At 41.7% G+C, this 22,616-nt stretch overlaps 2 protein-coding genes across 6 annotated transcripts in view; one reads left to right on the top strand and one right to left on the bottom strand.

Moving 5' to 3' along the window:
- The first annotated feature begins 1,123 nt into the window (after positions 1-1,123).
- pebp1 (phosphatidylethanolamine binding protein 1) lies at positions 1,124-2,681 on the top strand. Its single transcript, XM_019272006.2, has 4 exons — positions 1,124-1,333; positions 1,607-1,716; positions 1,939-2,039; positions 2,227-2,681. Exons 1-4 carry the CDS (start codon positions 1,199-1,201, stop codon positions 2,442-2,444), a joined length of 564 nt encoding a protein of 187 aa, XP_019127551.1. The 5' UTR covers positions 1,124-1,198; the 3' UTR covers positions 2,445-2,681.
- A 1,048-nt stretch (positions 2,682-3,729) lies between these two features.
- Positions 3,730-22,616, bottom strand: part of taok3a (TAO kinase 3a) — a 58,969-nt gene continuing 40,082 nt past the window's right edge. For 4 of the 5 annotated variants that reach the window (XM_019269627.2, XM_027278191.1, XM_019269626.2 and 1 more), the window contains 10 exons: positions 20,730-20,894; positions 19,017-19,211; positions 16,917-17,054; positions 11,449-11,685; positions 10,188-10,316; positions 9,026-9,229; positions 8,392-8,631; positions 7,743-7,955; positions 7,177-7,359; positions 4,945-5,146 (listed from right to left, as the gene is read on the bottom strand). In XM_019269627.2, the coding sequence (XP_019125172.1) occupies positions 4,985-5,146; positions 7,177-7,359; positions 7,743-7,955; positions 8,392-8,631; positions 9,026-9,229; positions 10,188-10,316; positions 11,449-11,685; positions 16,917-17,054; positions 19,017-19,211; positions 20,730-20,894 (1,866 nt within the window). In that variant the 3' untranslated portion in view covers positions 4,945-4,984. Of the gene's footprint in view, positions 5,147-7,176; positions 7,360-7,742; positions 7,956-8,391; positions 8,632-9,025; positions 9,230-10,187; positions 10,317-11,448; positions 11,686-16,916; positions 17,055-19,016; positions 19,212-20,729; positions 20,895-22,616 lie in introns of all 5 variants that reach the window. The other variant, XM_010732965.3, reaches the window with a different exon arrangement.

The raw sequence follows: 22,616 nt of genomic DNA, 5'->3' as shown, positions 1-22,616 counted from the left end.
GACCCACCTCTAAAAACATTTCATTAAGAAAAACAGCCTGTTTATTGCGATGATACATTTTCCATTTAATCAAAGAGGGGTTTTCAATAGATTATTTGGATTTGATCAACCCATAAAGGAACATGTAACCTTCTAGCTTATCAGAAAAATGTTATAAATCACCAAATGTGGATATGCATGACCCCAAACCTTTTCACTGGACAGGATGGGTTATGTAAAATTGTAATGTGAAAAATAACTGGTGTAATATCTGCCTCTGAGATGTAAAACTTAAATACAAGTACAAGTAGGCTTCCTAAAATGTGTAATTAAGTACAGTACTTGTGTAAAAGTTACATTCCACTGCTGAATATTATTATTTCAGGCCCGAATTATATCATGAAGCTAAAATTATAGCCACATTATTGCAGCATTCACATAGAGTGAAGTGATGTGAGAAAATCTCTGTTTTACGTTTGCATGTGTGTTTTGAAGACTGTGGCATGCAAATTCAAACCATCATCATTTAGTGCCATCATTCATTCACTGCACCTGGTTGCTATAAACAACAATAGAGGAATCTTAATAAGACATGTAAAACATCAGCCAGACCCCAGTTGCTAAAAATGGGACGTCTGGAAACAGAAAGTGTGTTAATGGAGCATGTGGGCTGGAGGAGGGAGCAGCTCAGGACGGGTGATGTGATTGACAGACGTTTTAGCAAACCACAATCCCCGTGACAGTGAGGCGACAGCGCCCTCTGGCGGCCGCATGCAGCTGGTGCTGTTTGTGGCGTTCAAGTGTAGTCGTGGAAAAAACACAATTTACCACACTGTACCACAAAATAAACATCAGTGGGTTCATTTACCTTCCATTTGATTTAGGCTTATAATTAAGAAGGCATATAAGGATATATGATTACTAATATATCACCACTATGGTCACGACGTGCCGCAAACTCCATAATGGGACTTAAAAATCAAAACTAGCGGGTGTTATTTATTAGCAGCAGAGAATTAACTTACAAAATATGATTAACATATACTCTAGTTCGTTTAAGGCTGATTTCAAATAGTGACATAAAGATATCTTCGATTCAAAACAGTCAAATTGTTAGTGAAGCCTCAGTCGCTGTATTTTCTTCATGGTCCTTGAACGCATCACTTTCAGCAGTTTTTAAGTGAGCAGCATTTTGCGCTTCAGTCAGACACAAGTGAAAATGCCCGCAGATCTGAGCCAGTGGACCGGGCCTCTTACCCTGCCTGAGGTCGAGGAACAGCCTTCAAAGCCTCTGACTGTTAAATACGGATCTGTGGAGATCGACGAGCTCGGGAAAGTGCTCACACCAACCCAGGTTAGTCAGCTAACTAATGGCGAACACGCTCAGCTACCTTTGCGTCGTTCATGAGTGCTGTCTCTAACACGTGTTTCATGCAACACACGCTGCTTTTTTTTTAGTTGATTATTAGATTCTGGGCGTGTTTGTGAATGTTTGGCAACAATGGATTAGGTTACATAATGCTTACAAGCGTGTCTGCAGATGTGCACAGTAAAGCGAATAGCGCCCCCTAATGGACGCCAAAGCTCGGTTATATTTTTATTTTTTTTTACCTGTGTTCACCGACAGGTGCAGAACCGACCCACATGCATCGAGTGGGAAGGATGTGACTCCAGTAAGTTGTACACTTTGGCCCTGACCGACCCCGATGCTCCCAGCAGGAAGGACCCCAAATTCAGGCGAGTAGAGCAGCACTGCTGCTGCTGCTGCTGCGTTCAAGTACCTGCTTATATGTTGTCTGGAATATTACCTGGCTTTAAATATGTCAAGAATATAGTTTTAATGAGTGATCAGTGTGTTTACTAGTCTAAGATTTAAACTCTGTAATGACAGAAGTCAAGTCTATGACATAAGATCAATGATTTAATCATAATTAACTAGATTTCTTTAAAAAACTAAAGGGAGTGGCATCACTTTCTGGTGGTCAACATGAAAGGAAATGATGTGTCATCCGGCTGCGTCTTGTCCGACTACGTGGGCTCTGGTCCTCCCAAAGGCACAGGTATGAGAGTGATGCTGGTAACTGCTCTGTAAATATGTATCGGTTACATTTAATCTTCTGTAAGATATTTAACACCTGCTTTTAAGTTTGGCAATATCTTTAAGCCTGCAATCAATAATTGATACTTTTAACAGACTGTTCCAGCAGCACTGTAATGCAGTATTTACTCTCTTCGCCCCCCCTTCAGGTCTCCACAGGTACGTGTGGCTGGTGTATGAGCAGTCAGGCAGCCTGTCCTGCTCCGAGCCCGTCCTCACAAACCGTTCTGGAGACGGACGTGGCAAATTCAAGATCCAAAGCTTCAGGAAGAAATACAACCTCGGAGCCCCGGTGGCAGGAACCTGCTACCAGGCCGAGTGGGACGACTACGTCCCCAAACTGTACGAGCAGCTGGCTGGAAAATAAACTAAAAGACTTTGGAGCGTTCAGCACTTGGAATTATCGCAGAGGCTGCTGCTCTGTAGGAAATTCCCTAAAAAATCCAAAAACCCCAACAATGACAAAGCATATTTTGTGTGTGCCACTTAATTCTAATTGTTTTCTAGCTGTTTTTTTTCCCCTAACCACGCTGTGACTATAATAACCGCTCCTCTCAATGACATCACCTGCACTATTCTGCAATAAATCTGTTAAACACTGAAATGGTTGTCATCTTTTGTAGGAATGTTTTCTGATCCTGTGGTGGTTGATAAATGCTTAGACACCCCACCATAATATCGTGCTATAAAAACATATGAAGTGTTATAAGTTATAAATGTGAGGAATTAAAGCATTGAGATGTAAATAAATGGACCCTGTTCTCAGGAGCCTTTTTGAATTATTGGGATAAACACCAATGTACAATAAACCCATATTTCAACTGGAAGAACTGCAGTATATATTCCTAGGTGGAGGTCCAGTCCATTAAATTACCCCTTTACCAGAGGTATTACTTTACGTCAGGAAAAAAACTTGTTGCTGATTGGTCCAACAAAAGCCTTGAAGTGGGACAAAAACCTTTATTTTGCAATAGTTTCACTATATCTATTTTTCTATTAGCAGACAACAGCTCCGCTCACTAGTTCCTGGAATTATTGGGTGGACAGTTAATAGAGTCCTGCTGACAGGACGAACTTTGCTTACTTTATCCGACATGCCTTAAGTAACCTTTGTTCTTTATTTGAACAAGCGGGTCTTTCATTTCTGTGCGTGACCTCAGCTCTCTTTCGCCAGCTCGGCCATGTGAGATGAGGATTTGTCAGATACAGTCGCCTGATAATCAGACTGAATTTCCTTTTCCACTTTATTATGTTGTACTGTACAGCACTACTGTTACTACTAGTACAACTGATATCTTTAAATGCAGTAGTTCCAGCTGAATTTCAAGCTCAAACATGCTTACTCAACCCTCTGGAGTCCTATCAATGGCCCTATCAAATGCTTTTACAATTGTGTCCGATTGCGACAACAGCTTGCTACTTAGTAAAAGTAATTAATTGATGAAGACATGTTTGTAACTCAAAGGTCAGAGATTAGAGCCTCTAGCAGCCATCTGCGCTTGTCAAAATGCAAGTCAGCAGGCTTAACGTGCTAATTTATTATCTCCTGGTTTGTTAGTTTTATTTGTTTTTGGCTGTTGTACACAGTGAATATGATGATTTGAGAAATCCATGTTGGACGTATATACATTTATACATAACGACACATCCTTAGTTTGTGTGATGAGCACTTTATTTACAAATATAATTAAAAGCTCTGACAGATTCATGCTTTGTTTTAACCTGGAAAAAAAAATAAAGTGCATGCAATAATAAAGCATCATACTGGTCTGGTTTATAAGAAATACACAGCTTGAGAGTTGTGTAAAGCAAAAGAAAAAAAGAAAAAGAAAAAAAAAATCGAATGAAAATCCTGTTGATAGATGACTCAAATACTATCTGAGGAGGGGGGAGGAAAAAAAAGCGCCTTTAAAAATTCTTTTCTGATTTGAGTGACAGTTAAAATACAATACGAAAATAAGTAAAAGCTCTCCATAAATCCTTCTATACACAAAGTACAAGTCCCCCACACCCCCCTCCCCCACCACATGAAGCCCTTTGTGCTAGCTGGGAGTTGGAGTTCACGTGTCACATGTATTATTATTCACATTGGCTGCCAGTGCAGAGAAATCAGTACGATACACACATTGAGTACCATGATTCACCCTCCCCTTTAGTAATCAAATTCACCCGAAGGAGTCACATTTATCAGAAGCGTACCTGTATGTACATTGTGATATTTGTCTCTCAAAGTATCAAATTATTCAAATTTGTCATAAAAATGTCCTGATGAATAAATACCAAAAAGAGTTGAAAGAAGCAGCGCAGATGAGCTGCTGTGGAAGGATCAGCTGTTTGTGATTTATCGCTTTGAAACTTTTTTTTTTTTTGCACCAATTGAAACCGAAAAAAAAAACTAAACAAAACAAAACAAAAAAAAAACAGACAGAAAAAATTTAATCATCTCTAAAAAAAGCATGGTTGTGGAGCGATTTCGCTCATTGAACTGCCCTCACTTTTCTCTCCCTCCTCTCGTCTTCCACTTTTAGTCACGCCAAAAGTGTCATCATTGCACAAGTAACAAGAAACACTGTGACTATGTTATCATTATTCTTACAAAAACATGACAACTACAGGAAGTTATCCAGCATTTTTTTTTTTTGTCGTCTTGTGACACCATGAGAGGCAAGGAAGGGGGAGGAAGTTTGGGTAGGTTTGGGAGCCGTTCACTCCATCTGACCGACCTGGAAAACAGCAGGTTCTGGAGCCGTTGTGTATATATTTTTTGCGTCTGTGTGTCTTCGAGTGACGGTGTCAGCAGCAGTGAACACTTGCACTGTCAGGTCAGGTCAGGTAAAAGGAGAGGAGGGGTGTACTGAGCCCGGGGACCATGAGAGGTGGTGCAATGGCGGCGGCGATGGCTGCCCCTCATCTGTAGTCGTCCTTGGGCAGGTCCAGGGTGCCCAGGTTGCCAAAGCCCAGCCGCATGCTCTCCATGTCGAAGCTGTCGGTCTCCCGCTCCTCGCGCTCCAGCAGGTGTTTGATCCGGTCGGTTCGCTCCTTCTGAAGGGAAACCAGCTCCTCTTCAATCTGCAGGAACACAGGAAAGACCGATTTTCATTGTTTATTTATCTTTTTTATTTAAGTTGTAGCTGAACTGGTAGCACTGTTAACACAGTTGTCATGTATGTTATGTTCAAAGAAAATCAGTGCAACTCTATAAAATATACCTGCTGACATATTTTAGCCGGAGGTCTTCCTCAAGTAATCCACAAATAATTTGACTAATATTTCAAGAAGGACGGGTGGAACTAATAATATTAATGTCGTAATTTAAGTCTCCCACTAAGGCCTGTCCATGAAACCAGCAAGCATAATACGAGGGCCCTGGAACTGGCACCAATCAATAGAATGCAGCTATTATTACTGGTGTTAATCACACCTGTGTTTGACAGGTTAAATAACGTGCTGTGAGAAAGGTGTAAACACTGGTTGGTATTTGCCAAGTAAACACAAATAAGAGAAAAGCCCTACGGTATGATGGAGTGAACTGCAGCCTCGAAATGTACAAAAGAGTTGCACCGACACTTCCTGACACCGTCACGCTGTTACCTTTACAAATGCTGTTGCAGAGGCATTGTGTTGTTTGTAATCACACTGCATGATGCAGACTTTGACATGCACCGTCTCATATTGTGAAGGTGTGAGGTTGCATTAATCAGACCGAGTTGTGTCTGCTGGATCTTTCAGCCACAGGTGCAGACAAAGCACTGCATGGCGCAATACGGCAATCTGGCCAACTACTGAGCATGCACAGAAAACTCCAGACTTTGACCATGAACCAAACCGGAGGACAATAGTGCTTCTAAAACCATGACATCATCCCCAGTCCTAGAGTACAGATCCAGATGCAGCCAGGAGATGGCGACAGACCACCTCATTGTACGCTGCTGGACCCAGCAGAACTGGATCGGGGCTCTTTAAATGTCTCTTCCTTTGTTGTCGGAGTGCTGTCTACTAGACTGTATCGATGACGTCGGTCACTTTGGAAGGAGAGCTACTCGGCTGTTCTAATCTTATCACTTGTCATTGTGTGTACACGAGGCGTGTTTCCTGAATAGTTACATAAAAGACGCATCTGTGACATGCCGCCAAATAATAGGACACAGGTGGATGAAACTGTCACGTTTATGTAAGAAAAGTCAAATTATAATAATGTATGACAGCTAGTACAGCACAGCCTCAGATGTTATAATTAAGAAAACTTGCTATAAATGCAAAAAAAAAAGTTTGCATTGACAATTCTAGCAGATCTATGGGTGCACACACACAAGCAACATAGACACAACATATAAAGAACAAGCTAAACTGTATTAATTATGTCTTATTAAAAATAAGACAAAGTGTCGTAATAAGAACAATACTGTCGTATAAAGATTTCATCAATATTACGAGTGTGTGGGAGAGAAATGGTTGTGTGCACCCTGCAGGAAGGCATGCCACTGTCATCACCACCTGTGGTGAAGGAAATGTGTGTGTGTGTGTGTGTGTGTGTGTGTGTGTGTGTGTTAACTCATGAAGGTGTCTGTCTGGGTCCACCTTTCATGCTCGCACTGCCCGCTGAGGTGGATGCAAATGTGCATCAGGAGCTGTTCGCTTAAGCATCGAGGTGTGCCAGACTGTTTCTGTTTCAACTTAACACCGCCTGTTTGTTTGTCTACACGTTTCTTCATCATTAAAAGGTTTTTTTTTTTAATTCCTGCATGTGATTTACTGCAATCATCAATAACATGTCCTTGTTATCTTTAAGAAGTTTTAAGGTTTCATCTCAATCCTCAACGGCACTCGTGGTATTGCAGAAATAAACAGAAATAGCCTTGTCGAGAATGAAAGAGCAGAGCTTGACAGTGAATTGAACCCCGCTTACTTTCCCTGTGCACACCTGGCCAATTGCTGTGTGACGCTGGCATGTGTCTCTTTGAGAAAGTTGTGTTTCATTGTTGCTGTTTGACAGTCCAACAAGCACTTTGTTGCAAGTATATAATGGTTTTAGTAAGACAGTGAGAAACACTACTAGTATGTATGGCTTTAAAGTGAGGGGAGCATTTCATGTACCACACCTTTTGTTCCAGGTGAGCCCGGCGCAGCGACACCTTCTGCTCCAGCTTCTGCAGCTCGCGCTCGTGCTGCGCCTCGGTCTGCATCTTGATCTTGCTCTGGTAGGCATTGAGTAGCTCCATCTCCTGCTGCAGCTGCTGCCTCAGGGCCTGGCACTCGGCTTCCTGGGCCTCGTCCAGACGCAGCTGACACAGCCGACCATGGACCGCAACGGGAGGGAGAGGTACAAAGGGACAGAGGGGGAGATGGGTCCATCGAGGGGGCGAGGGGGGTTGGGTACATTGATAAAGACACATAGATGGAGAGAGAGAGGAGAAAGAGGGAATAGAGAAAGCGGCAACGGTGGAAGGGCAAAATGGAGAGACAGGACATGGAAAGTCAGTGGAAAGGGAAAAGGGAGGATTGTAAATGAGGGGAAGGAAGAAGAGAAACATTAGACAACAGGACAAACCAGGTGGAGAAAATGTAAAAGAATAAGCAACAGGTGGAGAGAATGGTCTTCAAAGACCTACTTGATTATCTTAAGAACAAAAAATGATTTAAAAAACGATCACGCCTCTCCACTCACCGCCTGTGAGGCCATCATCTCATTGATGCTCTGCTCATATTGCTCAGCCAGGATGGCCAGCTTGCGTGTCTGCTCATCCTTCAGGGCCTTGAGCACCGTCTTGTGCTCGGCCTTGGGCGTAACTTCCATCTGGTGGTGGCGCAGGGCCTTGTACTGCTTAGTCTGCACCTTACACGTGTCCTGGAACTGCTTCTTGATCTGCAGCTCCAAAGCCTGGTGGAGGTGACAGAGATGGCCAGAAACAGAGTGAGAAAAGGATGTAGATTGTTTCATTCGACGGTTAAGAAATCTGCTACTAAAGGTTAAAGGTATAAAATAAGCCAGGGGGAAAAAAAATCTTTGTCATGCTCAAAAGGAAATCAAACTGAAATGACATTCAGAGATGACATTCTGCGTCCTTCCCCCATTTTTTTTCAAAAATAATTTGTTACATCTATCTTGCATCACTGTTCAAAATCTTCCTGAAACATAAAAGATGTTGCTCATGGCTTGCGCCATCTTAAAGGTGGATCCAATTTTCAAAGACAAAGAACATTTTTAGAAAGAATCTGGAAACAAAAGCATCGCAAGCACAGGCGTCCTCATGACAATAAGCCTGAAATCTATAAAATCCTGGATCAGAAACTTTACCGCCTCTGCGCTGACTCACTTTGAGGTTCTTGGGCTGCTGCCGGAGCTCCAGCACATGCTTGCGGTGGAGTTCACGCTCGCGTCGGTTGTTGTACTCAATCTGGTTCTCCAGCTCCGTCTGGTGCTGAAGGCGGATCAGGTCCATCCGCAGCTTCTGCAGGGTCTTCAGCTGCCTGTGCTCCAGTTCCTGCATGGACTCATCATGGCGGATCAGCATGGCATGCTCCATCTCTTTCTGGGTCTTCTTCTTGTTCAGCTCCTGGGAGGAAAGACAGAGACGCATGGATGACTTGCAGTAGTGCACATTGTTTGTTCAGCTTGTTTTCAATGTGACATTTTAACATAAATCAGTAAATATCATATCACATGAAATCTTTCCCATCCATTTTTCTATTGAAACACAATCATCTAAGTTTTGTGTATTTTCCCAGGACCTTCTGAGAACTCAGATTTACATAACAGCATTATAGATTATGACATTGTTGCCTTGCTTTATTTAATCTTCTTATAGTTAATAGCAAACAGCTCACAGATTCAAAGAACAATGGGGTAATTATTGAGCATGCACTGCTGTTTGTTGACGCCATTACAACCCATTTTTTAAAATGTGGTCCATTTTTTATTCTTAATTTGGGACTGTACAATCTCCACACCTCTCGGATCTGTTCCTGCTCCAGGTCGTGCTTCTTAATCATGACTTTGCGCTTGAAAGCGCGGCAGTTCCTGTCGTAGAAAACCCTCTGCTGGGCCAGGAGATGGGCCTCCTCCTCGGCCTGGGAATGCTGCATGTTCTCCTTGTGCTTGGACAGACGCTCCTGCTTCTCCTTCTTGGGTGTGCTATGGTCCTCATTCATCTCCTGAGAAGGGAGCAGAGGAATTATGTGAGTTACAGGACAATAGACAGCTGCTATATTTAGGTCTGTCCATTATGGACACGGGGTGAGGAACTAGTTTGAGGTATTAGTCTTACTGTAACCAATGGATATGTGAGAAACAAATGTAGCCTAAAACAAGTAGAAAATGTCCAAACTATGTATTACATATACATGTTTTGAATGTGATTATGTAAAGAATAGTGTTCACAGTAAACTCCAATTGACTTGTCTTGAACTACACATGACTTTCAAATCCAGTGGAGAGTTGCAAAAAACATTCAAGCCAAATCTATCCTTCCTCAGTACGAGTTCTTTTTCTCTTTCATGGGCTTTAAGGTAATCTACAACTCATGCTAATGCACTTAACACAACTGCCTCATCCCTGCTCTCTGCGGTATCTAATTCCGTTATAGCCCTCAGTTGGTGGGAAATATCTCTCCCTGCCAGCGATACTTACTTTTAACTGTGCTGACCTAATTTTGGTCACTTATCTTGTCACTGAAAACACAGCGTATCACATTCCCAGCCCACAGGAGTATTCTCTGGCCTCAGTTTTCAAGGTTGTGGAGGCACACAAATGCACATTGTGCGTATGGATTTGTGGTTTTCCTTTGTTTGTGTGTGTATATACGTGTGTAGGAACATAGTGAGTAGGCAGAGTGACTCAACACAACTTCCAAGCGACCACTTCGGAGGTACTGAATGTGTGTGTTTGTGTGGAGGAGGGCTGATTCAACAGTAAACAGCATACAGGACCATGTGTCACTCTCACACACACACACACACACACACACACACACACACACACACACACACACACACACACACACACACACACACACACACACACACACACACACACACACACACACACACACAGGAGAGGCGTACAAAGGAGCTCGCCTGAGGTGGAATAAGGAAACCAACAAACGAGGCACACCTCCTTAATTTTCTCCTTGCAGAGTTTGTACTGCTTCTTTTGATTATCCAGAAAGGTGGTCAGCTCCTTCTTCTGCTGGGCCATGATCTGCTGCTGGAACTTCTTCTCATCAGCCAACGCCGTCTTCATCTGGGGGACACATGAAACGGGAGGGAAACAGCGGCAAGGGGCAATTAGCTTAGCATGGAGACCCGAATACAGGCTACAAGCTCACCACTAAACAGTGAACAAATGAAATCATGCTGACTAGAGTTGTACAATACCACATAAAACCTACAATTTATCAAGTTAAATGGTCAGATTGACCTCGATAATGATCAATAATTTTTGGCATTTAAAAAAAAACAAAAAAACAAAAACAATCAAAAACATTTTGTAGTTACAGATTGTCCTATGTGAGGATTTGCTGGTTTTCTTTTATTATCATTATAAACTGCACATTATATATTGTATTATATAGTGTGACCAATTAAAGACACCAGCCTTTAATATTTATGTACTGGCAAATTTGCAATTTGAGCAAATTTAGGATGTTGAGAGATCCATAATGTCAGTAGCTTTATAAAGATTTATTGTCCAACCTGAACACAGGAGTTTGATCTCAACTAAAACTAGTTTTACAAAAAAAATCACAGTGCTTTCAATCAAAGTATTAAAAGAAATGGCAGATTTAATTGCCAAAACAACCAATTTTCAGACCAGTGGACATCACGTTGATAGTAGGCCAGTGAGTGACTTGTTGCTTTAGCTGAGTGACATGTCACTCACACGTGACATGTGACATTGTGTGTTTATGTTGCTGTTTAGACGCGAATGCTGGTCTACTGTATATGCATAGATAAACTATCTCCCTGGTTGGTCTGGCATGCTGCGCGCTAATCACAGAGATATGCAGCCTGACATTCTGTGACCCACTTCTGCCCGTGTGTTTCATCTTATGGATCATTGGGTGACAGCAGTGTGTAAAGTCTAAACAAAATCTTTCTTAGCACTCAGTGTAAAGCTTAGGTTGGAGCTGAAATGGTCCAAACAATATAGTTTTTGAACAGAATTCAACATTTTGAAACTTTCCTCCAGCAGCTATAGAATCATTTAAACGTGTCCTGTCCTGTTTTTCCAAAGCAGACCGTTTCCCCCAGCCACCTGTTGCATTGTACATGTTCTGTAGGTCGCTGTGATCATCTGTGAAATAACTTAGGGGGTTACTGTACTTATGCATCCACTCATGTCCCTCAACACCCCTACCCATCACAAATCCCACCTCCTTCTCGGTGTGCACGACGTGGCGTTTTGCCAGCTTCTCCAGCTCGATGTAGGCGTTGTTGGCCTGCGTCTCCACCTCTTTCTGCAGCTTGAGCCGGTGCTCGTCCATCTCGGCCTTCAGCTTGTTCTCCAGGGCGATCAGCTGCTTCTGGTGCTGCCGCCGCATGCGCTTGTAGCCCGACATCTGCTCTCGCAGCTCGCTCTCCTGCTCATGCTCATGGATCTGCTTGGTCACCTGTGGAGAAAGAGAAGATGTGATCATTGCAACCTTTTTGAAAAAAAAAAAAAAAAAACTACAGACACAACAGATTAAAGGGTTAAATAAATATCTGCTACAAATTATACAAATATATAAACATGCAATATCTAATATCGCTTCTGGTTTATCCTTCTGTACAAGAACTGAAAACTGAATTTATTCAATAGTGTAAATAATTGAATTGGTTAACTCCAGGAATCAGTCAGCAACAGTGGCAAGAAAGAAATTTTAACCAGTGATGGGAAATTAAGACCATCAAAAAGAAATACTGTGAAATCTCTTTAGACGAAGTCCAACAAAAGCTCTTTCATCTGACCATCGCACATACACAGTCACTGCATAGATCAGACAAACGCAAAGGATCTGAAAAGCTGATGAAGCAAGAAATAAGTTATAAAAACAATATGTAAAAGCTAGATAATTAAATTAAATGTATATATTTATAGACAAAGACCTTACAGGCACGTCTTAACAGCAATGTCACATTTCCTCTTTTTTTTTTTTTTTTTTTTTTTTAACCCTGAAACCTGCATCCGACACACCAACCTGAGGACAGAAAGGATTCTCCGCATCTAGGTAGTACTCGCTCCGCATCTTCTCATAACTTCCACCTGAACTCCTCAGGCCAAACATGATGGCAACTTTAGCCAAGTGCACCAGCATCCAGGAACCTTGTGCAGCATCCTATGCCCAACAGAACCCTGTCTGAGCGCCGATGCAACCCTGAGACCCCACCCTTACTGGACGACGACCCCCTCCTCTCCTCTTTCCTTGGTTCGTGCCCTGGGCACGCATAGGCCGAGGCAGGCGTGTGAACTGTGAATGAGGCAGGCCGTGCATGTGGGCCAACAAGAGCACAGAGCGGCTCTTTAGTTGGTCTAACGCTAAGCGGCGGACAGCAGGTGGGTCACATGAATACCTCATTGAGAAAGAGTGAGAGAAGTTGGTGGAGGGTGGAGGGGTGTGGGTTAGAGAGGAGCAGGCAGAAAGATGAGGGGAGGGGTGGGGGGTGGTTGCAAAGGAGAAACAGCAGAGTGACTGGAAGAGAGATAGAAGAGAAAAGAAAAAATTGAAAAAATAAGAGGTAAACTAAGAGCATCTAGAGGGAGGAAGAAAGCGCAAGTGGGGGGGGGGGTTGATGTGGAAGAAGGTGGAAGTTGAGCCCCCACCCCCCCTCCTTAATCTGTGCTGAATCAATACCCCACTGTAAACAGCAGCTCTCAATCCTAGTCACTTGCCTCGCTGCCACCATGCATGCTGCCACAAAGGGCCAAGTCACGTCATGTGACGACCTCTTTCACACAAGGCTCAGGGACTGGAAAGGAGATCATATTCAGGGAGAGGAGGGAAGGGGGGTGGCAGCATGCAGGCTAAAGGTGAATGTTCCCGGGAGATCAGTGGGAAACGAGCAGCCAAGTTACTAATTTTGTGCTGTTTTTATATATATATTACAATTATTTTAAATATTATAAGAGAAGTAGTCCATTTAGACAATTCTGGTGTCAATGGATTTGAACTGACCCCAGCTCTGCTCTTCAATAATCAATCAGGTCCATTACAGTTTTTGTTCCTCTGGCTGGCAACATCCTAAAGGACTTTAAGAAAAGAAATGGAATGAGTAAAGTTCCTCATCTTGCCAATTATTTATGTAAAAACCTTTTAAGAGAGCAGGTCAAGATTGTTTTCCTGAGAGCATTCAATATGCTGAAAATGGAAGAACACTGATGGGCGATATAAGACATATTGATATTTTAAAAATGACAGCAAAACAAGCGACCAGTTTTTCATCTATAAAACTAATATTTCATTTGAGAATACAAGAAGAGTATTTCTTCTTCAAAAAGACTTGCAATATTCCCATGATGGTCTTTATTACATTAGGAAGTAGTACAACATTAGAAGCCTCTTTGTCGGATATGAGAGAAGAAAACATGGCTGTCCTTTGTTGCTACAGATGTATAGTAACATGTGGTGAAGTCATCGGGTTAAAGAGGGGAAGCAAGAAGCCTCCACAGACCCTGGTTTATTGTCCTGTTTTCCTGTAAATGCACAAATGGAGGGGGGACTCTGTATGTGCATGTCTGTCTGGGCCTCAAAATAAATGCAAGTGCTGAAGAGGAACTCTGACATTTAACTGTGAAATAAGTCTTTTAATTCGTTTTGGTTATATAACTCCATAGCACATACCAATGCGGCATATTCCTATGAGTTATAAGCTTTAGCTGTCATCAAAATAAGCTGACTGATGGCGATGGTGCGTGTTTTTATGGATTTTAAATGTTAGACTGTAATCTGCAGCTCTGTTGTCGACGTGCTAATAGGTTTACAGGCTGTCAGGTTACAACTGAGACCTGAAGAAGAGTCAGGCGGCAGATGAGGTGAAATACTTACAATGATGCCGCCTCACTCGCCCAGCTTTCAGTCAGTTACTTCATCTGACCTATAATAACCCCTGCCCTCCCTCTCACACACTAATTATGTCTCACATTCATTCCTCGCTCGCTTTACATCCATGCTGTTTCCCTCGCTCCCCATCCTTTTCCCTTCGCCTCAAGAATATTTCATCCCACTCTTCTCTTTCTTGTCCTCTTCACATCATTTCTTATCCCTTCTTTTTTTTTTATCTCTGAGTTTTGCTGTCTCTATGCTTCATGTCACCTCTGGGTGACACGAAGCCTCTCTACACTTGTCCTTCTTTGTCAGTCCCGATTTCAATCAGCACTGCTCTTTTGTCTCACTTCTGTTCATTTATCTGTCCTTCTCATCCCCCTGATCAGTCGTCTGTGTCTACCACATCTTTATCTTCTCCAGCCATCAAGTTCTTTCACTTCATCCATCCTTTAATCTCTTTGAATCTTCCTGCATCACCATTTCCTTCTTTGTATTGGGGAAATTTTATTCAACATAAATCTCTTAGTATCTGAGGATGCAACTTTTACTGGCGTTGTGTGTTTTTTTTATTTTTCCTTTATTTTTATTAAAGTCTTCTCTCTTCCTGTTCTCCATCTTCCTCTCTCCTTTCTCTGGCGGTCCATCACCCCTCACCATCTGGACCCCCCGTTCCTCTCTCTCCATCGCTCTTTGTCTACCTGCTGATTCCAGTCTCAGTGTTTCGAGGCCAATCTGAGGACGTCTGTGCTCGGCAGGAAAAGATGATGTCATCTTTTTCAGCGCCGGCGGGCAGGACCAGTGCGATCACACGACAGAGATACTGTGGTTTACACGATGCCGGGCAGCTGCAGTTACACAAAGCTGCCGTCACATCTCTGCTGCTTGCATCTGACTCCGTAGTGTGCTCACAATGTTTCTGTGATGTTGAAGAGTTCTTTAACAGATATATTATATGAAAAGCACTTAATGAAAGTTTAGAAGAGATCTGAAATGTATCTGAATAGAGGACACAGGATTTAATGAACTATATTTTGTGCATAAGAACAAATGAGGTGTTAGTGTGCTCTCAGCTGTCAGGCAAGAAACAGAAGCTTGATGTAAATGCTGAGTGATGCTGCATCAACCTCTAGGGAAGACTATGTTATGAATACGGATATTAATGTCACAACTTCACTAATGGTATAAAAGTTCCAACCTGGGGGTTGCAGTTGTCAGAAAAGTGGAAGCACATTTCTGCTATAAAAAAGCAATTATTCAATTTTTACTTATTTATCACTTAGATTTGAGAGGAGAAATACTAGTAGAGGATTGTGAGAGAATTGCTTATAATCATGAGATAATATGTCAAAATAATTTAGTAAGTCATAATTATGGACTAGTAACATATCTGATCTGATTTTAACTGTTCCATAATAAAACAATAAAGGTTAAAATTATTAATATTATTTGTTTTTTGTTTATTCATATTAAACAAAAAATAAAATTACTCTTTGGTCTCAACTAATAAACCACCAATCAGTGACACAGTAAACAGTGCCAAGTCAAAAAGTTTGAGAAGCACTGGTATTGAGGCTTTTCAGGATACCGCTAAGAGCATTAGACACAGGTTTGAATGGGAACTGACATAATGCTCTTCATGCTTAGCTAGGTGTCTGCAGGAAAAGCTCAGCAGTCTGGAAATGCAAGGTGTAACATCAATGTGAATTAGGGTGAATTTTTTTTTGTTCATTGTCTCACTTGGGAATCGGATAGATTCTGTGTTATGAGGACGCTCCTGACGGTGACATGTTTTTATTTCCAACCGTGACATTTGAAAAGACCTACACTGGAATGCAGCGCTTCCAACGCGACTGTATCTTACAGCTGCTATGGATTTCTTTGTGAGTGCAAGTCATGATTGATTATGTGTGCAAGATTACATTGCCAGTAGCATGCAAATTGAGATAAAGAAGATTAAATAGTTCGGGATCATCGGAGGTTTAGGCTCTGGTCAGGGACGGTATGAGGACACATTTTCTCTCATGTCTGGTTTAAAACCTGACAGCAGAAGGGGCTTGCAATAAAAAACAGTGGGTCACGGATGAGTAAACACACGCGCACACACACACGCACACACTTACACACAACACCACAACTACTTACTAGTTACTAGAGTCGGTTTCCATGACAACAGACAGGGAGGGTGACAGAGAAAGAGAGACATGGAGAAAGAAAGAGAGAGAGAGAGAGATTTCCACCCCCCTTTAACTCAGAACATTGAGTCAGATCTGAGAATGATGTATTATCAAGTGCAGGAGACGAAGAAATAAAGGAGAGGGCGGAGGGAGGGGAGTGGTAATGTGAAGCATAGTACAAGAGGAGAAAACAAAAGGAGTGAAGTGACTAAGAGAAAAGACGGCAGAGGAACAGAGATCCGTTGCAGAGACTAGGCTGAAGCAGGAGAGCACAAACAAAGAGCCACGAAGAGGCAAAGACCAATAGATGTCTCGACGGGAAGAAAAATAAATATCAAATAAGTGGAAAAAGAGAGACAAATTTTTGGAACATGGATCCATATCAGATTTCTTCATGCATGGAGCCATGTTCAGCCAGCACATTCAGAGACAAGTGTCAGTTTCACCTATGACCCTCTTTCGGCATTGTGTGCTGCTATGGCGCAACATTCTGAGAAAGAGTCTAGCTTCTGTGAAAAGTAGTTTTTGTATATTTCGCTTTCAAAGCAACGCAAATTTCGACTAATGATCCTGAAATTCATAAAAACACAAACATGTCTCAGGATCCTGAAACAGAGAAAACCGTTGTTTTGTTACACTTACCAGTGAGGCTGATTTTATGGTGGCAAAGCGGCCCTGGTTCTTGTAGTTTTGGGCCTGGCTGCTCTTGTCAGAGGAGGCCGGTCTGAGCCCTGTTCTGTGGTCCCTGTGGATTCCATCATCCCAGTTGTACTGATGGTCCTGTGTGAAACACACACAAACAAAAACACCACAGAGAATGAGTACAAGTCACTGTTTAAGTCACAGAGTTGTGAGTTGTTGAGAACCAATGACACTCGAGGAGTAAAAATGAAGCTGAAAACTGCAGTGCTGCAGGACACTTGACAGATCTTAGCTCACTGAGAACTGTGCCAGTGTTTAAACTCTTCACCATCTTTCTGTGACTTCTTAAATACCACAATTCCCCATTGATTTATTCACACATCTAAAATTTCAAAAGGAATCTTCAGCATTTGCTAAAACTGTGTCAAGTGTAACCCTGCAAAACACGATGAAATGTCAACACTCAGTCTCCCCCATAAGGAACTGATTTTCAGGAGCCCAAGGACCAAAGAGTTGATTCATGTGAAGAGGAAACTTCATCAGCATCTGAAAACAATGTGTCACTTTCATTTGTTCTCAGCTCAGCCCCTGAACTTGCAACAACACACTGGCTGTCTGTTCATAAAGTGACATCCTTATTCATGCACTGTCAAAATACAAAGAGCAGATGAAGAAAGAGAATGACAGAGCAGTGACAGCCCTCTCTGCACAGATTTTTAAGTCATATGAGATATTTAATGAGAATGTTAGGCATTGTGTTGACCTCTGCGTGTGTGTGTGTGTGTGTGTGTGTGTGTGTGTGTGTGTGTGCGTGCGTGCACACGCAGGAACAGGGCTGTAAGAGGGGAAATAATGTGGAGTATGTGTCGCTTGTCGACATGTGTACACAGCCTTTGTTCTCAGAGTGTGAACGGTGTCGGCGATGAACTTGAAGCGATCTGCCAAACAGTGAGGACTGTGTCGATGGTTTCCATGGTTTCAGGGGAGGGGGAAGGGCGATTACACATACACTTGAAAACAGTAAGAGAAATCCAGAGGATGTTTGCACAGAGCCATGTGTCCTTTCTATTTTAGAGTGCATAGTTATTACTTCAGAAAGGTAATAAGATTGTTAGAAACCAAGGCACATGGCATTTAGGGAAAAGTGTTCTAGTCTGAGAGTACTACTTGACAAAATCAAATAAGGGGACAATTATTGGGAAGGTAAAAAGTTGTCCTGGTCTGTAATCAGGTTTCAGCTCCATTAAGGAGGAGTTACTTTTGCTGGTGTTTGTCTCTATAGCACAAGGGTATGCGTCTTTTTTTTGTCATGATGAAACGTTAATCGTTATTCATGGGAATCCCCCATGCCGTATTATACATAACCACATGTTTGTGTTTAGGAGGAAAACAAACAAATAATCAGGATTATAAAATGGTGTGATGCTGAACTTTGGTATTACAACCATGAGTATGCCTGTTCTAGCTCTATTCCTACATTAAACGTTCTTGGTCTCCTGACTGCATCATCACCCTGTAGACCGCTGCATCTGATCTACAGTAACTGGTTTCAAGATCCCCACAATGATTGTTAAACCAAGGCCAGTATAACACCTGTCCAAACACAGCTTGACTCTGTTGAAAGGGGAAAAAAAAAGTTTTTTTCCAACAAGCTGCCTCTGCAGGTCCACCAGCCAGATTTTTATTATTTTATGTATTATTGAAGCAGAGCAAACTTTTCTGATGTTTTCTCACAATACTTGCTGATACTGCACTGATTAGTTGTGGCAGGGCGGTTTGGACAGAACTAAATATTCAATTTCAAGAGAAATTTTCAGCCAATAGCAGAACTACCATGTGTCATCAACAGTGAGAAGATGCACTGAAAAGACCTTTATATTATCAACAGTGTCAAATTAGGTCCTGTTTAAAAGAAATTCAGATGAACATGACAGTTGGTGTTGATAAAGGCCTCATCTCTTCAGACAAAAGATTTTGGGAACCACTGAGAACAGTTCACACTGTTTCCAGCCTTGATTTGATAGTTTGGTGTGACTTTTGATCTGCCATAAATACTCACCACCTCCCTCCCACCATTCAACCTTCACCCTTCAACTTTACCTTCTTGGTGTGCGGGGAGGATTCCAGGGTGCTGCTGTAGTCCTGGGGGTGCATCATGGTCATGTCGGAACAGCTGTCATCCACCTCTTGTATGCTGTTCACGCTGCTGCTCTGGCTGCCCGTGCTGACCGAGGTGCTGGGGATGGAGTGGTTGCTGCCCAGGCTGTTCATCTTACAGCTGGCTGCTTCGCTGTCCTGCAAGTGAACATCCACACACAAATATTCATGAACACATGCTTGCCAAATAAACACGAAATTATACACAGATATAAATAAAGAGACACTCATGTCCTTCACCCCCAGTATACACAGGCCTCTCCAAATTGTATCAATAAAAGTGGTTATCTCACTACAGAGAAAATAGCTAATGACCTCTAGATTGTATGAGAGTCAAAGTCACGTTAAATTGCCTATTAACCTCAAATTGCTCAGATGTGTGTGTCTGATAATGCACCTCTCTGTCTGAGATGTTTTCAGATTGGAAGGCCACTTCAGTGTGTGTACATGATAGATAAAGGGGATCAACCCACACAGGTTTTAGGTGCAGCAGGCAATTCGTTAAAGTGTGCTGTAACCGGCTACACTGGGATGTTTTAATCAGCTTCTGCATCTTCCCCTGAAACCACAAAATGAGGTTTCAGACTGCAGGTTTTCTCAGTAAAGCCTTCGGTGGAATCTTGTTGCAGTGAAGTCCGGTGGATGCTCAGAACTGCTTCACGTGGTGTAGGATGACACTACTGTGGCTGCCGGCGGTCTGTGCCTGTTCATGCTGCCTCAGGCCGGGTCAACTAAGGGACATTTCAACTCAATGTCAGGCTACCGTGGCTGCAGGAGGAGGACCGATCGTCTGTATTTCAGTGTGCTCTTGTGAGCTTACCATGTTGGAAGTGACAAAACTGCAGTTAAGAATGGCAGTTTAGATAAAGGTACAGTATCTGATACCTCTATCTATGAGACTTAAGTGCTTCCTTGGGGTTTGTGCTCTAAATCGAAGCTCAAAGAGTCCTGCATCTCAACTCAAATAATAATATTTAATAATAGATTAAGAAGATGATACACTGCATTAGAGCTGGAAATGTAAAATTAGGGACTGATTATTCTATTAACTGTTTCAGACTTTTTAAGGTTTGTCAAATCGGACCTGATTTTACAAGCTTTATATCTTTAGGGTTGGGACAGAGAAAATATATCTATCACAAACAATTAATCAATTATTCTAGAAAATAATTGGTAGGAGTGGACACTAAAATCAATTATTAATTGCAGCCCTACACTGCTGTATGTGGCATGTACCTGCACAAAAGTTTTAAACTACCTGGTAATATTCATTTCTTATTTGATCAACTCTTGTTGTACTGTTCCCTGTGAATATACACACAGTGGACAGTGCTTTCTTTTGGTAATGTGTCTGATTTGTACAAAAACGTCCCCTCGTTAGTGATGCTGAACTGAGTGTAGTGTTACACAAAACCCATGAACAGAAGATTAAAGACAGAATTCTCTTTGAGCTGAAAGTTGGAGAACTGTGAACAGAATTGAAATAGAGCTCAACTGGTCTCATGTTTTAACCCTTTGTTCTCCACCTGCCTCTTTCGAATGTTACTCTTGACAACCTCTATCATTCTCTTCATTACTTATTTGCCCATGGTGACACTGGACAATCATTTATCTTTCACATAAACCCTTCCCTCTCTCTCTCTCTCTTCCTCCTACCTCCTCCTCCTCCTGGCTCTCTCCCAATGCCCCGAGTTTCTCCTGGTAGAGGATCTTCTTCATCTTGCGGTACTGCAGATTGTCCAGTTCACGCACCGCATCCTTGGTCCTCTGGATGAGGTCAATGAGAATGCGCGGCGAGCGATCTCGACGCACAAAGTCATGCTGGACAGAGAAGAAGACGGAGTGAGTAAGTTAGCTGTATTAGAAGTTTTTAAAGAAGTGTAGAAGAAAAAAGTTACATTGTGAAAATAATCTTATACTGTAATCAGATTTAATTAAAGTTATACTTTAACTTTGACCTTCATAACATACAATTTAGGGATGTCAAATTGTTAAATCCAGGCATTGATGACAAATTCAGCAAAATATTAATTTAGAAATTGAGCAACTGTCTATGTTTTAGCACAAATGTATTTGTGTTCTTCCAAAGTTGTCTCGTAAAAATATTTGTTACAGACTACTTGTTAGAATTTAACCATTTAACCTATTAAATAATATAGTAATATCAAATAGTTAACACTTATTTGGGAAATAAAGTGAAACAAAATGTTGTAGGAAATTTAAATGAGATTTATTACTTCTCAAATAAGTAAATATGAAAACTGCAGGAACTTAAACCTTTAACATGCCACATGTTCTTAAAGATATTCTATATTGTGTTTAAAAGGACATCTTTAGGACTGCTGTGCCATCAATTTCTTTTATCCAGTGTATTTCAATGAGACGCCATAACTTCAATTATCACTAGAGGGCGCCTGTAGGTTGCTCAGCCCATTCTAGGAGTCCCAGCACTCAACATCTACATCCACACTGAGCACATGGAATCAGTGTAAGATTACCCATAAAAATCAATTTTCATAAATACTCTTAATCCTTTTACTCCAATTAAACAAAACTGTATTCGCCTTGGCGCCAAGTTAATGACATATTCAATTAAATTATATCAAAAAACAAAAACAAAACGGCTGATATGAGACTGTCTTAATCAGTTTTCTGGTTTTCTCCAGTTTCTAATTCAAGAGAGTCGTAATTTAATAACAGAATCTGTGGGACACAAAGTTTTATAAATAGGGCCGCATTGTATACAAACTGAAGATTAGCAACCTAATTTATGCCACAGTTTTACACTAAACGAAGTCACATTTCCATTGTGAAACTGTTTCCATTACTCATGTAAGGAGCCTTTTTTTGAGGTAGGAGCATTATACATTTAAGTACATTTTTATTTTCTAATACATGGATAGGGTAGGGTAGGTAATACGCAGGTCAGAGTGTGTTGGTGAGGCTGGTGGGGGTCAGCTAAAAAAATGTGGTGGTGAAGATGTGCTTTTTTTTGTTTGCTTGTTTTTTTTAATAAACCTTTTAGCAATGATTTCATAACATCAAGATGATAAAAATAAAACAAAAACAAAAAAATCTCTCCTCTGCACTTCCACCCACTCCATGTTCACACCTCCTCTTAGTCACTCTCATTCATAAAATATTGCGTGCTTATGTGGGAAATGTATGCAACCTCAAGCGTACAGGACTAAAATATATATACGCCGTACAACAAAGAAAAAAAAAAAACTATATTTATAGGTCTATTACTAGCTCTATTTCTCTGCACACCTTCCTCTCCATGTGACAGATGCTGGTGTAATGGGTTAGTCAGGACACAGGGGAATGACATCACACTCTGAAAATAGAGATGAGAGTGATTTGTCCCGTTTTCTGACGGACCTACACCACAGTGTGGGTAGATGGCCACCCCCATCCCATCGACGAATGAGAAGTGATCTCCAGGATTTTTGCTCGTTAAAAAGGTTAGTGCTAAGAAGATGCGACAGCATTTACACATCAGCTTTAGTCCCTTGCCTGTATATAAACTGTAGCAAGAAGTAC

The sequence above is a fragment of the Larimichthys crocea genome, chromosome III, assembly GCF_000972845.2.
Source record: "Larimichthys crocea isolate SSNF chromosome III, L_crocea_2.0, whole genome shotgun sequence".
NCBI lineage: Eukaryota > Metazoa > Chordata > Actinopteri > Sciaenidae > Larimichthys > Larimichthys crocea.
This window is presented reverse-complemented; position numbering and strand designations above follow the sequence as displayed.